Consider the following 14690-nt stretch of genomic DNA (forward strand, 5'->3'; position numbering starts at 1 on the left):
GTAAGGATCGAGCAACGCCCCTGGCACGACCCAGAGCTCGGGCAGGGCTGGGCATGGTGTTTCTCGAAAGGCTGGCTGAGGGTTTGCCACCAGCCTTCCCCAAGGGTGGCATTTTGGGGCTAAATGGTGAAAAAAAGGTTTTTTTTGTCTATAAGACTCTTTGGCTCAAAATCTCTCCTAGATTAGAGATTGTGGTGGCTCAAATGTAGTCACAGACTGATCCAGACACACCTGTGCCAGCGTGAGCAAGTTTATTTCAGCATCTGTGGTGAAGCTCAGGACAGGTTACAGGGTTCACCAGGGGAGGGGAAAGAAAAATTTGCTTGGGAATTGCTGGGGACATGCAAAGCTTTCCAGACATGGCACAGGATCCAGGATGTTCATGTGGATCACCTGCACCTGATGGGGCCATCACTTATTTGAGGACACTTGGTAGATTTGCTGCTGGCACTCCTGCTGATTTCCTTGGCAGGATCCTCCGCTGGTCCCGTGGCAACCGGATCCGCTGCTCCTGTGGCAGCCAGATCCACCACTGCTTCCATGGCAGCCAGATCCACTGCTCCCACAGCAGCCAGATCCACTGGTCCCATGGCAGCCAGATCCACTGCTCCTGTGGCAGCCAGATCCACTGCTCCCCTGGCAGCCAGATCCACTGGTCCCATGGCAGCCAGATCCACTGCTCCTGTGGCAGCCAGATCCACTGGTCCCATGGCAGCCAGATCCTCCGCTGCTTCCACAGCAGCCAGATCCACTGGTCCCATGGCAGCCAGATCCACTGGTCCCACGACAGCCAGATCCGCCACTGGTCCCGTGGCAACTCGACCCGCTACTGTGGCACGAGGCCCGTTCCTGCTGGTGGCACTGATCCTTGTCCTGGCGGGAGCACATGGCTGGAGACCTGCTGGGAAAATTCAGCCGTGAGAGTAGGCAACGGCCAGGGACACTGAGGCAGCATCAGATGGGACTTGGAGCACCCTGGGAAAGTTTTGTAGGGGCTGTATCTAAGGTCCCTTCTAACCCAACCCTTGCCGTGATTTCATGATTCCATAATTCTGTGAGTCCATGGTGACGTGTTTCCATGGTTACATGATTCCATGATTACATGATTCTGCGATTACACGATCCCACGATTCCGCGATTCCGCGATTCCAAGCCAAGTTATTGATCAGGGGAAGAGTTACCAGCGCACACCCGCCTGTAGTGGCCTCTTTGGGGGAGCCTTTCCCTTTCACATCAGAGAGAAGTTAAAAGAGAAGAGCTGGCCAGACTCCAGAGCGAGACACGCAGAGTTCTCAGCCACCAGAGCCAGGAAATTTTACGTTTTCCTAATTTTCCAACATGGCAGAAGCACTGAGATGGAAACAGGGCACGGAGGACAAATGCCCAAGAGCTCAGGATCATTAAAGGTATGAAAATCTGATGGATTTGGACTCACCTGGATCAGGAGGAGCTCGGCAGGAGACGCTGAGGATCTGCGAGGCTGAGGAGCAACGAGGAGCAAGCGCTTTTATGGCCTGGCCTCCGGAAACGCGATGGGGCCCCACTGGAGGGACCTGATTGCTCAGCACCCCGAGCTCTTGGCTAATTGGGAGTTTTTGAGCAGCTGATTTGACTCACAGAGCTGATCGATGTCCCGACGTTCCTCTTATTGTTACTTCATAAAAATGTTAATCGCCCACCACGCCTGGCCCGATTGGGGCGGGGGGCTGGGATGGATTTTTGTCACCTTTTGGTCCCCTTTTTGTCACCTTTTGGCACCTTTTTCTTGTCTTTTGGCTGGCATTCACCTGTTCCTTGTGCCCAAAGCCCGAATTGAGGAGGGGTGGATCGTGGGATTATGGGATTGTAAAGGAAACCCAGAAATTCGAGGCAAAGGGAGCAAAAAAGGCCACTGTGGTGGGTAGTAAAAATAAACGTATTTGGACAGGGTGTACCAACAAAGAAACACCAAAAATTCTGGATAAATCCAGCAAAGAAGCACAAAAACTAAAAGTTGAATTTTTTCAAGCCAGTGATTTCTTTACTCAAAGGAATTTAAAGCCCTGTAGCATGGAGAAAACATCCTGATAGGATCAGGAGGACATTGGGTGTCTTGAGCGCTTTTCTTTGGGGACAAAAGTGTCTTTGTGCCTGTGGAAAGTTCCAGGCCTGATCTTCCACAGGACTCTAGACACTGTGATATTAAAAATAGCCTGGATTAAATTAAAATAAAATGAAACCCAGAGTTCAGGAGACTCCTTGGTCCCCAGTGGAGCTGAATCACCGGAATTGATGGATGAGGCAATCCGAGCACGACTCGGGACATTTCACAAACATCGGGAGAATGGAAATCCTTGTGAAACTCATTATTCACGATTAATTACAGCCCTGATTCCCTGCATGGGGATAAACCTGTTCCATCCTTTGGAACTCCACTGGAGATGGAGACAAACACCTGAGCAGGAGCTGGGGGCTCACGTGTGGGATGGGGCGGTGTTGACCCTACAGTGATCTCTGTATCCCCTACAAGGCTCCTGCTCCTTGGACAGGCATCCCTGGTTCCATTCTGAGTGGGAAATGGCTTTTTTGGAGGGAGTTTGTTGGTTTAATGAAGGAATTGCCTTTTTAGAGGTTGTCAAGGGTGGCTCAGGGCAGCGACAGCAGCTCCAGATCCCCACACTGCACCAAAAATCCTCCCAGGGGATTCCTCTCCCAACCCTAGCAGATCATATGAGGAATTTGGGGCTTTTCACCCTGTTGGAACCATTCCCAAATCCTCTTCCTGCCTTTTTTTGCCCAGGGATTTTTTTTTGGAGTTTTATGGAGCAAACCCAGCTGTACCCATTGCCTCATGGTCCCAAACAGCCCCTTTGCCTTTTCCTTCTCTGATGAAATGTGGATTTTCCTTACATAACTTTATTAATATTTAATTACCCTCTTGCAGAACCACTCTGTGATGAGAACTGTTACTCAGAGACCAGGAAATACCTGGAGTGGGAATGAGGAACCACCAGGTGGAACCAACCCGCAGCCTCCTTGTGAGGCCGTTGCAAACCCAAATTTGGCCACCAGAGTGGACCAGATGCCACTGAGAGGGACAAAGAGGAAAAAACCACAGGATTTTGAGCTAGCATTTTTTATTGCCTCCACTGCTGTGGAACCTGGTGAAGAGAGTGTTAAATTCCACAGTGCCAGTGGGTCACAGCTTCAGGGAGCGTTACAGCAGAGGGACAGAGGAGGGGTGGGTGGCAATGCAGGGCAGAGGTGAGAGAGGGACAAATTCCTTTTGTTTCCTCTCACTCCTCACAGCCTTTATTTGATCTTCCGGGCTGGAACTTTGCAGATCTGCTTCTGCTGCTGGCGGGGGATGCCCTTGGCCACGGGCACACAGCTCTGCTGGATCGGAGGGGGACAGGGATGGGGACAAACCTGTGCTGGTGGGGGACAGCTCTGCACTGGAGCAGGGCAGGGACAGCTCTGCACTGGGATGCTCTGAACTGGTTGGGGACAGCTCTGAACTGGTTGGGGACAGCACTGAACTGGCTGGGGGCAGCTCTGCACTGGGATGCTCTGCACTGGTTGGGGACAGCACTGAACTGGTTGGGGACAGCTCTGCACTGGTTGGGGACAGCACTGAACTGGTTGGGGACAGCTCTGCACTGGGATACTCTGCACAGGCTTCCCACAGCACGGCTTCCCACCCTGGGCCACCGACCCATGGCACCTCTCAGCACACACAGACCTCCCATAGCCCTGGCACCCCCCTGACCCCCCGTAGGACACCGTGGGCCTCCTGACACAGCCAGACCCCCCTCCGTGGCACGAGCCCGAGGAGCCCTGGCACCTCTCAGAGCACACAGACCTCCCGTATCCCTGGCACCCCGCCGAACCCCCGTAGCTGTACGTCGGCCTGCGGACGCAGCCGTGGCACGAGCCCGAGGAGCCGCCGTAGCCCTGGCAGCGCTCGGAGCAGCGTGGCTGCCGGTAGCCGTAGCAGCGGTAGTCGTGGCCCCTCATGCCCTCGACGCCCTCGCCCTGGCAGCCCGAGGAGCAGCAGGTGGAGTAGCCGTAGCGGAAGGGCGTGCGCCGCGTGTCCAGCCAGGAGCCCGCCGGGTCGTACCAGGTGGAGTTCAGGTTGAAGTAGGATTCTCTCCCCGAGGAGTAAATCATGGTGGGGCTGTAGGGAAGAAGGTGGGAGAGAGGGGGGTTGGTGTCAGCAGAATCTTCTCTGGTTATGTCTGATTTCCCATAAAAATGTGGGGTTTATTTGGGGATAAACCAGGTTTATCGTGGATCCAGAGGAAATTCCTGCAGTTGCCCAACACTGGCATGTTGGCAATTCCATCTAAATTTCATTTAAATTGCATCCAAACTGCATCTAAACTGAATCCAAACTGCATCCAAACTGCGTCTAAGCTGCATCCAAACTGCATCCAGACTGCATCTAAGCTGCATCTAAACTGAATCTAAACTGCATCTAAACCTCATCTAAACTTTATCCAAACTGCATCCAGACCCTCTTCCTGACCTTCCCTTCCCGATTTTTCACCACCAAGAATAACCACAGTGGTGGCAACGCTGTAATTCCCACCTCCAAGTTCTTCAAGAGCCTCTCCCTTGGCTCAGAGTGTGAAACTCCAGGTGTGACCTCCCAAATCCAGACCCCCAAATCCAGACCCCCAAATCCAGACCCCCAAATCCGGACTCCCAAATCCAGGCTCCCAAATCTGGACTCCCAAATATGGACACCCAAATCCAGATTCCCAAATCCAGACTCTCAAATCCAGACCCCCAAATCCCAACCCCAAATCCAAGAATGGACCTGCCTGAATCTCACCTGTTCTCAAGCAAAGGCAGGCACTGCCCAGGGGACCAGAATATGTGAGGCCAAGGGGCCCAGGGCTTTTATATATCTCTGAGCTCCCCTTCCCATGAAACACACAGCAGGAACGAGGATTAAATTATTTATTGGCAAAACATCTCCTCCGTTTGGATGCTGTTCCTGGTGCCTGGCATGTTCTGCTTGACTCACGATTTTTGATAAGCATCTTTTAATTATAACATCGCTCTCCAGCCGGGCACATAAAAGAGTGACACGGCCTAAGCCACACTTTGGCTGTGTGAGATGGGTAATAAAGGAATTATTCACCCAGTGCAGGGGACAGGACACTGACGGGTGACCTGTGAGTCAGGGGCAGTGATGGCACAGCTCTGGAGGAGCCATTTCCAGGTGAAGCACGAGCAGGTGATGGGAAGAGCCAGCTCAGAGTCACCAAAAGCAAATTGTGCCCCTCGGTTTCGGTGATGAGGGGGTGAGGGCCTGACATGGCTTTTCCAGGGAATTCCTGGCTGCCTCATTCCTGGAAGTGTCCAAGGCTGGGTTGGACAGGGTTGGGAGCCTGGGAGGTGTCCCTGCCTGTGGGAGGTGGAGACAGATGATCCCAAAGGTCCCTCAGCACCATGATCCTGCTTCTCCTCCATTTCTGAGTTCCAGATGTGGAATTCCTCACCCCAACTCCAAGATGGTTTACTGAGGTCCCTCACAACCCAAAGCATTCCATGATCCTACTGCTCCTCCAATTCTGTGTTCAGGATGTGGAATTCCCTCATCACAACCCCAAGATGGTTTTCTGGGGTCCCTCCCAACCCAAACAATTCCATGCTCCTGCTTTTCCTCCATTTCTGAGTTCCAGATGTGGAATTCCTCACCTCATCCCCAAGATATATTTTTGAGGTCCCCCACAACCCAAACCATCCAATGCTCCTGTTTCTTCTCCAGTTCTGTGTTCCAGATGTGGAATTCCTCACCTCATCCCCAAGATGGTTTTCTGAGGTCCCCCACAACCCAAACCATTCCCCTATTCTGAGTGTGACCATGGTGCTGCCTCAACTTCTGTGGGGTTTTTGGCTCAGCAGCCTTGGGGTTAAACCAGTGGAGGCTTGGACTGGGTGGAAGAACCCACGGGGTGAAAAAGAGGCAGGTTCTGGTGCTGGGGCTGTTTGACACCTTAATTAAATCCCTGGATAATGGGATGGGCTTGGAAAATCCCCGGGTGGCACCGAATTGGGATGAGGGGCTGGAATTGATGAAGGAACAGTCCTGGAACTGGGGTAACTGGGATGGGTAACTGGGATTGGGTGTGATAATTGGGTTGGGGTAACTGGGATCACTGGGATGGGGTAACTGGGGTAACTGGGATGGGGTAACTGAGATAGGATAAGTGGGATGGGATGGCGTAACTGGGCAGGGGTAACTGGAGTGGATAGCTGGGATGGGATGGAGTAACTGGGGGTAACTGGGATGCAAGGGCTGGTGAAAAGCATCTTGGAAGATGAACTGGACCAAACTGGACCTGGAGGTGGGGGCAGAGCTGGCCCTTGGTCTGTGGGCTCTGAGTCGCAGCTCCGGGAACTGGGAAAAGCCTGTGAAGAAAATCCCGAATTAAAAAGAAGGGCTCTCCTAAGTTAAATTCCACAGGTGAGTGGTTTTTTATTGGCTGGAATTAGACACGAGAAAAACAAATTGTTGTGGTGAAGAAAACGAGGGTGAATTTCCTTTTTTCCTTTCCCAGTTCTCCGCGGTGTGAGGACACGCCTGGGCCACGGGGAGACAACATGAAGAAATCAAATTATTTATTTTAACGCACTTCGTGGGAGGTTTTTCTGGTGAAAAAGGCTCACCCTGCATGAGCCTGGCCTGCCCCTCCCCGCAGGAGAGAAAAGGCATCCCCGGCATGCAGGGCCACACCTCCCCTGCCTGCTGGCCACGCTCTCATTAGCGTAATTAACATTTCAATGAGGATGCCCTCCCCGAACGCTGCTTCCATCCAGGGGATGATGGAATCCAGATGTTGGTGCCCGGATTGCTTGGGAACCACGATGGGGAGGATTTTCTACATCCCAGCCTGGAGGAACCGCTGCAGCCAGAGCTGAAACCCTCCCGTGCGAACCCCGATTCTGATTTAAATGTACGAATTTTAATTAAAATGTACGAGTTTAAATTAAAATGTACAAGAGAGTTTTAATGGCTTTCAACATCTCATTGTAATGCCGGTGGTGCTTGTGGGGGCAAGAAAGAGAGCAACCAAATTTTTAAATATTTTTCAGCTTTATTCTTGAATACACGGGGGAGAGACAAAATCGCAGGAGTCCTGCTGTCACAGCGGCTCCTTTTTTTCCTCCTCAAGTCCTGGGGCTGCTTTCAAACACCCTTGAAACCAGAATCCAGTGAGAAAGGAAATCCGTGGAAATCCGAGCTCCCCTCCGGATGCGAAACACCAATCTGCTGCTCCCCAGGGAAAACCAAATCCCCGCAGGTTTAAATTCCTAAAGTGTCGGCGCCGGGGCCAAGCCGGGGATGGCCCGACCCCAGATTTGATGTGCAAAGAGCAGCGAGGAGCGCAGGGCGGAGGTCGGAGCATCCTTTGGGCAGGGGGGCGAATCCTCCGCGAGCAGGGGAGGGGTCGCAGGGGTTCAGTTCTTCACGCAGAGCGGCACCAGGGTGAGTTTCTGCTGCTGGTGGTGGTGGCAGGGGTGTGGTGGCAGAGGGACAGGGGGCGGGCAGCAGCGGGGCACGGGCCGGGGGCAGCAGCGGGGCACGGGCCGGGGGCAGCGCTGGCTGCAGGGACAGCGATGCTGCAGCGGCACAGGCTGCAGCACCACCGGCGGCTCCTCATCCTGCTCCGGGCACTGCTCCACTCTCCTGCGGGGCTGCTTCCCGCAGGATTCGGGCTCCGGGCAGGGCGGGAGGGGCCGGTGCTGCTCCAGCGGCCGCCGGTGGATTTTCACGGGCGGGGGGCACACGGGGGGCACCGGGCTCACCTCCACCCTCCGCCGGGGCTTGCAGCTCTGCGGGGCTGGGCAGCAGGCGGGCTGGGGCGGGCAGAGCTGGCCCTGGGGCGGGCTCTGGCAGGAGCCCTCGGTGTCGTGGCTGAGGCTGCCGGGGTTGTGGCAGGTGCTGGCGGGGTCGTGGCAGTGCCCGGTGGAGCTGGGCCATGTCCAGCCCTTGTGGCCGCAGCCCGAGGAGTGCTGGCACGGCTCGTGCTCGGTGCCGCCTTTCTGGTACAGCATCCTGGGGCAGAGATCACAGAATCGGGGAGTTACTGAGGGTGGCAAAGAATTCCTGGATGGACTTCACCCAGCTCTGAGTGCCAGGGCCAGGAATTCCTCTGATACCTCCAGGGATGGGCACTCCAAACCTCCCTGGGCAGCTCCAAACCCTGACCACCTTTTCCAGGAGGAATTCCTTCTAATTCCAGCCTGACCCTGCCCTGGAACAGTTCCTCTCCTCCTGTTCCTGTTCCCTGGGAACAGACCCCGACCCCCCCTCACTGCCCCTCCTGTGCAGAGCCCAAAATTCTCCCTGATCCTCATTTTCCCCAAGCTGAGCCCCCCCCAATTCCCTCGCGAGCTGCTTTTCCCATGACTCACAAATCCTTTGAGCGTGACCAAGCCCTTGGGCATAAACAGCCTGGGAAAAAGAAAACAAAACACCGACTCTTTTTTTTTTTTTTTCTTTTCTTTTTTTTTTTTCTTTTTTTTTTGGCCGCTTTCAAGGAAAAAAAAACAAACCTGAGGAATCTGAGAGAATCCAACTCACCCTGCGAGCAGAAACGGGCCGGGCTGAGCAGGGATTCGGAGTCCTGGGGACAAAGCTGGGGCTGAAAGCTTTTATACGTGGCCGAGCTCTGCTGGGAATGATGCACGTCCTGGGAATTAATAGCTGAGCACTGAGGCCGCTGCCGTGTGTGTGTGTGTTTTGTTTCTGGCACTCTCTGCCGGATTAATCAGCCGCAATTAGCGCCGGCCCAGCGCTGCGCGGGGCCAGTGGCCATTATCTCATTAGCCCTGGCCATGCTCAGATCGGCTCCTGCCTCTGAGTCAGGTGGGATCCAGGTGTGCAGATACCTGCCATGCCGCGATGCTGAGTGGTGCCACCCAAAAAAGAGGCTCTGGTGGCGGTGGGAAAGCCACGGGAAAAACCAGGAGCCTTTCCAGAGGGAGGGGAGGGAAGCCAGGGTGGCCCCAGGAGCGAGAGGAGCAGCGGGTGATGCTCCTGCTGGTGACAGGGAGATGGGAATCCGGCGTCCCTACAGACACGGGGGGACAGTGGCGGGTTGGGGATGGGATTTTTGGGTGTTTATTCCCTGATTTAAATGGATTTATTCACTCCCGAGTGGCTACGGCAGGGAAAAGCCTTTTATGTGTGGAAAGCCTGGAATGGGGACACCAGAAGAGCGATGACCTCACACAGAAACAATCCCAGGCTTTGCCAGGCACCTTCCTGTGCCACCTTTCTGGCATTTCAGCTTTGATTCACATTCTGGGGAACTGCTCCACTTCACCTTTCTGTGGCCGAGACACTTTTTAAGCACCAGGAAAATTCCTCTCCCGCGGTTCCAAAGGCATTTCCAAGCGGAGCCTCTGTGAGGGATGCTCGGAGCTGTGCCCAGTGGAATTTGGGGTTGAATCACCGGGAAAAGCATCCGCAGAATTCGGGGGTGTGGCTCTAGAGCTCCGCTGTAATTTATTCCGTAGCTACTGGAGAGGAGGAATTGCCTGGCAGGAAGCCACGGGATTTGTGTGGAAAGATGTAAAAAAAGACCTCGGGATCTGTTAGGGCCAAGCAGGATTTTAGGTTTAGAACTCATTGCCAGAGTCCCAAGTTTATGCTGGGTTTGGTTTTTTTATTTAAATTTTCATTTTTTTCACATTAGAGGAGTTTTGGAGCCGCTTCACTTCCCGAGGATTTCACAAATCCCCAAGTGTGAATATTGAATTTCTGATCTCTCCTCTTGAAGTTTCCCCACATTTTAATGGAACCCAGAGAAAACGATTCAGCATTTCTGAATCCTTCAGGCTGGATGTAAATCTGATCACCCTGGGCTAGTGGGAGATGTCCCTGTCCTTTAAAACTTTAAAGTCCCTCCCAACGATCCTGGCCTAAATGACCAATCCTGGCCTATTTAATCAATTTAAGAACTCTCCTTTAAAGGTCAGCAAATATTCTGGAAAGATTCCCATTAGGAAAAAAATCAGCTCTGGCTTTGGGACCACAGAGATGCTTTGGTTGTGAACTGGATCTCAAATCAGGAGAATTTCAAATAATCAAATAATCAAATGGAATTAAACTGATTCTCCTCTTGCTGAGGTGACATTTTTCACCTGCAAGTCCCATTTTCCCCCAGGTGAGCACCAGGCCAAGGAGGTCACCAGGTGTCATCACAGAATGACAAACATGCAAAATTAATTACATTAATCAATTAGGCAAACGCTAAACACCTCCCACACTGTTTAAGGGATAAAGAGAAATGAATAAGCATAACCTAGGAGTTTGCAGGATCAGAACTCACACATTTTATTGTCTCTCATGGCTAATTGGGGATTAAAGAAAGAGGAGGGAGGAGGGAACATCCCGCACACCGAGAGGGGAAGGAAGAGCAGCGCCAGAAACTCGCTGGGCAACGGCTTCAGGGCACAGCAAAACACCTAAAGGGAACTAAAAGCAGCAAGAAGAGAAGGTCTGGGTGTCCAAACACAGCAGGAAGAGATTTGGGGTGGTGTCCACATCCACGTCAGTGTCCGAGCCGCGTCCGAGCCGCGCTGGCCTCAGTTGCCGCAGCAGCCGCCGCAGCAGCCGTTGTTGTTGCTGCGGATGGTGTAGCAGCAGGTGGTGGGCATGCAGCAGGACTGCACGGGCATGCAGCAGGGGCTGCAGCACTGCATGGGGCTGCAGCACATGGGGGTCTTGCAGCAGCGGGGGCTGCTGTAGCAGCACACCGAGTAGCTATTCCCGCCGCAGCAGCCGCAGCATCCGTTGGGCATCTTGGGGGGTTGGTGGGAAGCTGGAAGGAGCAGAGAGAGGCTGTGAGGTGGAGCAGGGGTTGGGTTAATTGGGGTTAATTTGAGGCTGTCTTAATTCATTCACGTTTGGGGGCTCAGGGGTGGCTCGTTTGTAAATTGTGAAATGCAGAGCTCCGGGTTTTTCCCATGGTGTAGGTGCCCAAGGACTCATCCCAGGACACCCTTGGTGTCTTAGAAGAGCAACCCAGCACTGAGCCCTCATTTTGGGCCCTTCTGGAATATTCTCCATCCCCTTCCCCTGCATGGTTGATACTCCCAGAGCCTCCCCGAATTTCCGGCTCATCTCCTTGCAGAATTCCTAAATCCCCAATGTCCAAGTCCCATCCCAGATCCCCAGCTATCTTGTATCTGCTGTAAAAAATCCAAAATTCCCTTTTTGGAGGCGAAGGAAGGGTTAGAAGTTCTTGCTTACCTTGCTGAAGAGTGAGGAGAGGTGAAGGGAGGAGAAGACGAGCGAATGAAGCGAGCTGGGCCCGGAGCCCTTTTATACTCCCAGCCATCCTTCCTCCTGGAAGTGAGACAGCCATTGACCATTCCAGCCGCCCTGTTTATCCATCCAAACCCATATTTTTTAGCCATATGTGTCGTCTGGAATTTGCATTTCGCCTCATTACTGGAGATCACCACCCTCGTTCTGCCTCGTCACGGTTTAGCCTGGAGATAATCAAAGGGCTCCCATGAATTTGGATGAATTTGTCCTTCCCACAAACCTCGCCAGGGAGCCAAAAAATGTGGCCTCGTATCTGCTGGGCTGAGATGTTCTGGGATTGACTCAGCAGCAGCTGGTGCTGAATCAGTGCCGCAGCCGAAACCGAGCGCCGGCGGCGTTCCATTGGGAAGAAGTTTGGGGCAAATTGGGGAAATGTCAGGAAAATTGGGGCTGTTTGTCCCTGGCTGGTGGATTGTGCACGTGAGGAGCGTTTGGGGTTTCTGGAGCTTGTTCACCTGCATGTGACTCTGTGCAAATCCATCGTGGAATGGTTTGGGTTGGGAAGGACCTTAAAGATCGCCCACTTCCACCCCACGGGCAGGGACACGTCTGACCAGAGCAGGCTGCTCAGAGCTCCATCCAGCCTTGTCCTTGGACACTGCCAGGTTTGGGAAGTTCTCGTTTCATTCATTGATTTTTGTTAGTAGCAGTGTTTTTATTAATATTCCAATTAGAAGGTTAAGGAGCAGCTCTGCGCAAGGGGCGGTGGCTCCGGGGCAGGGGGTGACCCCAAATCTACATTTCCATGCTGCAGCCTCCCCTAAATTCCAGCTGGGTCCTGGCCCTGAGCAGGACCCCCCTACCCAGCCCCCAGCAGGGAGGGAGGGTCTGGATTTGGTTCAGGACCCTTGGAGGGTGTTGGAAGAGGAAGGGGCCCAGAATGAACCAAAAAGTGAAAAAATTGAGGTGGAAGAGAAGAAACAGCACAGAAACTGCTCCTCACTGTGCTGGTGGAGCTGAGTGGGAGCTGAGGGACTCAGGAAGAGAATTCATTGAGGTGAAACCATTTTCTGGGAGGGACAGAGAGGAAGGGAGGAACGTGGAGGTGAGGCAGAGCCTTGGGCAGCTGAACCCTGGCAGGAACAATCCCAGGGAGGAATCTGGGGAGGAATTTTTGCACGATCTGAAATTGCAGCTCTCAGCTGAGGACCTGAGAGCTGCCTAATGAGAGGATGGAGGATCCTGCCTGGCCAGTTCCCTGCTGCTGCCTGATATCCTCAGGGATCCTGGGGCTGCTTGGGACAGGGGTCGGCTTGGGTGAGCTGGGATCAGCCCCAGGATGGTGACAGGGACCTTGGTTTGCTCTCTGTGCTGTGCAAGGGGGAGCAGATTGAGATTTTAGAGCCGTTCAGCCCTGTAGGAAATGCCAGCAGCTCCTTTCCAGGCTTCCCTGGCATGACAGAAATTCCTTGGAGAACCAAGACAGGGAATTGTGACTTATCTGTGAAGGGCAGGAGAACACTCACGGCATTTCCTCCCTGGTATGAGAGACAAACATTTATTTGTCTCAGACCAATTTATTAATTTGCATTTATTAATGTAAATCCATTTATTAATTTACAAGGAATGAATGGGGCACAAGCAGAGGGATACACTCCCTTTGTGCCTCCTGAGGGAAATTTTCATCTGGCAAATCCTGCAGAGAAGGGAGATTGAGGTGGGAATTTCCCACCCTGATCGTGCCCAGCTCTTGACCCAAAACATTTTTTGGAGTGGAACATGAATCATAACAAAGGGGCTGGAGCAGCATGGAAAGAGAGCCTTGAAACGTCATTAAACGCATCAAAACTTTGGATTTTTCTGCAGGGCAGAACTTTCATGTTTTGGTGCAGCCCCAACTGACCCTGCAGCAGAGGTTTCTCAGCACTTGTTTTACAATTTCAGCTCAGTCCTGGTAGCTCAATTCCATATCCTGAGTGTCAGACTGTCCCCAGAGACTGTCTGTGGGTCCTGAGGAGGTTTTAGGCTGGCTGAAATCCATGGAGCTTTCCTAGCCTGGACATGTCTCTGTCCTATCTGAAAACATTCCCATTTTTTGTGAGTTTATGAATTATTTTCATAGAATCAGAGGTTGGTTTGAGTTGGAAGGGACCTTAAAAATCCACTTATTCCACCCCCTGATGTGGGCAGGGACACCTTCCATTCTCCCAGTGCCTCCAAGCCCTGTCCAGCCTGGTCTTGGGCACTTCCAGGGATGGCAAAACCAGAAATTCCCTGGAAAACCAGTGCCAGGTGCTCACCATCCTCACAGGGAATTATTTCTTCCCAATATCCAATCTCAATTCCCCCTCTGTGCCCCTGATCCTACTCCCAGTGTCCTGTCTTGCAGGACACTTCGTTCCTGATAAAAAAATTCCTCTCCAACTCCCCTGGAGTCCCTGCAGATCCTGGAAGGATCTGAAGTTCCCCACAAAACCTTATTTTCTCCTGTTCTCTTCCCATTTCTCTGTTATTTTATGCTGAGAGGGCAAATACTACTCTCAGAAACCCCAGCTTGAATTAATTTGCCCTGATTTCCTTTGTGCTCCCTTAGTGAACACCTCAGAGACAGAAGAACCTCAACATTGGGGGGAAAAACCACCAGGAAAAGGCAAAAAGCGCAACAAAACCCTCAGGATCCGCCAGCGGACAGACAGCTCAACACCAGGAGGTTGCAGGGTCACAAACTACGGATTTTATTGGGTTTTTTTCAGACAGATTGGAGCAGAAGAGCGATGAAAAGAGCGGAACATCCCACACACCAAGAGGAAAAACGAAGAGCAGGGCCGGCGCTCGCGGGAGGAACTCGCTGGGCGGCGGCTTCAGGGCACATCACAAACAAGAGGCGAGGGAAGGCAGGAGGAGAAGAGGAGTTCTGCAGTCTCTAAGCACGAGGGGAGGAGAATTGGGGTGTTTTCCATATCCACATCCGTTTCCAAGAGGGAATCAGGCAGGCTGGGCTCAGTTGCCGCCGCAGCAGCCGCCGCTGCTGCCGCCGCAGCAGCCGTTGTTGTTGCTGCTGATGGTGTAGCAGCAGGACATGGGCATGCAGCAGGACTGCATGGGCATGCAGCAGGGGGTGCAGCAGGGGGTGCAGCAGGGGGTGCAGCACTGCATGGGGCTGCAGCACATGGGCCTCTTGCAGGTCTTGGGGCTGCTGTAGCAGCACACGGAGTAATTACTGCCACCGCCGCAGCACCCGGACATCTTGGTGATGGGAGAGGAGGCGAAGCTGGAAGGGAAAGAGAGAATTTGTCTTTTTCTCTGCTTGAATCTCCTCGAGGCTGAGGCAGCTCAAAGCATTCTTATCCCCAAATCAATCCCAAATTGACCAAGGATGTTCCTGCTGTCCTAAACCCAGCACAGACTCCTGTGCTTC

The 14690-nt window shown here is 53.0% G+C and overlaps 4 protein-coding genes across 4 annotated transcripts; all 4 read right to left on the reverse strand.

The window, feature by feature from the left end:
• Positions 1-386: 386 nt before the first annotated feature.
• Positions 387-940, reverse strand: LOC306813995 (uncharacterized protein). The gene has a single exon (XM_079329692.1). It carries the CDS (start codon positions 886-888, stop codon positions 412-414), a length of 477 nt encoding a protein of 158 aa, XP_079185818.1. The 5' UTR covers positions 889-940; the 3' UTR covers positions 387-411.
• A 2351-nt stretch (positions 941-3291) lies between these two features.
• On the reverse strand, positions 3292-4149 carry LOC306813996 (uncharacterized protein; the record flags this gene model as incomplete). Its single annotated transcript, XM_079329693.1, has 2 exons — positions 3292-3372; positions 3655-4149. The coding sequence occupies 2 exons, from the start codon at positions 4147-4149 to the stop codon at positions 3292-3294; spliced, it is 576 nt and encodes a 191-aa protein (XP_079185819.1).
• Positions 4150-7452: 3303 nt separating this feature from the next.
• LOC306813997 (uncharacterized protein) lies at positions 7453-8049 on the reverse strand (the record flags this gene model as incomplete). Its single annotated transcript, XM_079329694.1, has 1 exon — positions 7453-8049. The coding sequence occupies one exon, from the start codon at positions 8047-8049 to the stop codon at positions 7453-7455; it is 597 nt and encodes a 198-aa protein (XP_079185820.1).
• Positions 8050-14037: 5988 nt separating this feature from the next.
• On the reverse strand, positions 14038-14628 carry LOC306814025 (uncharacterized protein). The gene has a single exon (XM_079329721.1). It carries the CDS (start codon positions 14516-14518, stop codon positions 14273-14275), a length of 246 nt encoding a protein of 81 aa, XP_079185847.1. The 5' UTR covers positions 14519-14628; the 3' UTR covers positions 14038-14272.
• Between the last annotated feature and the right edge of the window lie 62 nt (positions 14629-14690).

This window comes from Erithacus rubecula (assembly GCF_903797595.1).
Source record: "Erithacus rubecula genome assembly, contig: SUPER_33_unloc_1, whole genome shotgun sequence".
Taxonomy (NCBI): Eukaryota; Metazoa; Chordata; class Aves; order Passeriformes; family Muscicapidae; genus Erithacus; species Erithacus rubecula.

Bases quoted from the DNA above. Each gene is read 5' to 3' on its own strand.
- LOC306813995 (XM_079329692.1), bottom strand. From the start codon at position 888: ATGTGCTCCCGCCAGGACAAGGATCAGTGCCACCAGCAGGAACGGGCC.
- LOC306814025 (XM_079329721.1), bottom strand. From the start codon at position 14,518: ATGTCCGGGTGCTGCGGCGGTGGCAGTAATTACTCCGTGTGCTGCTAC.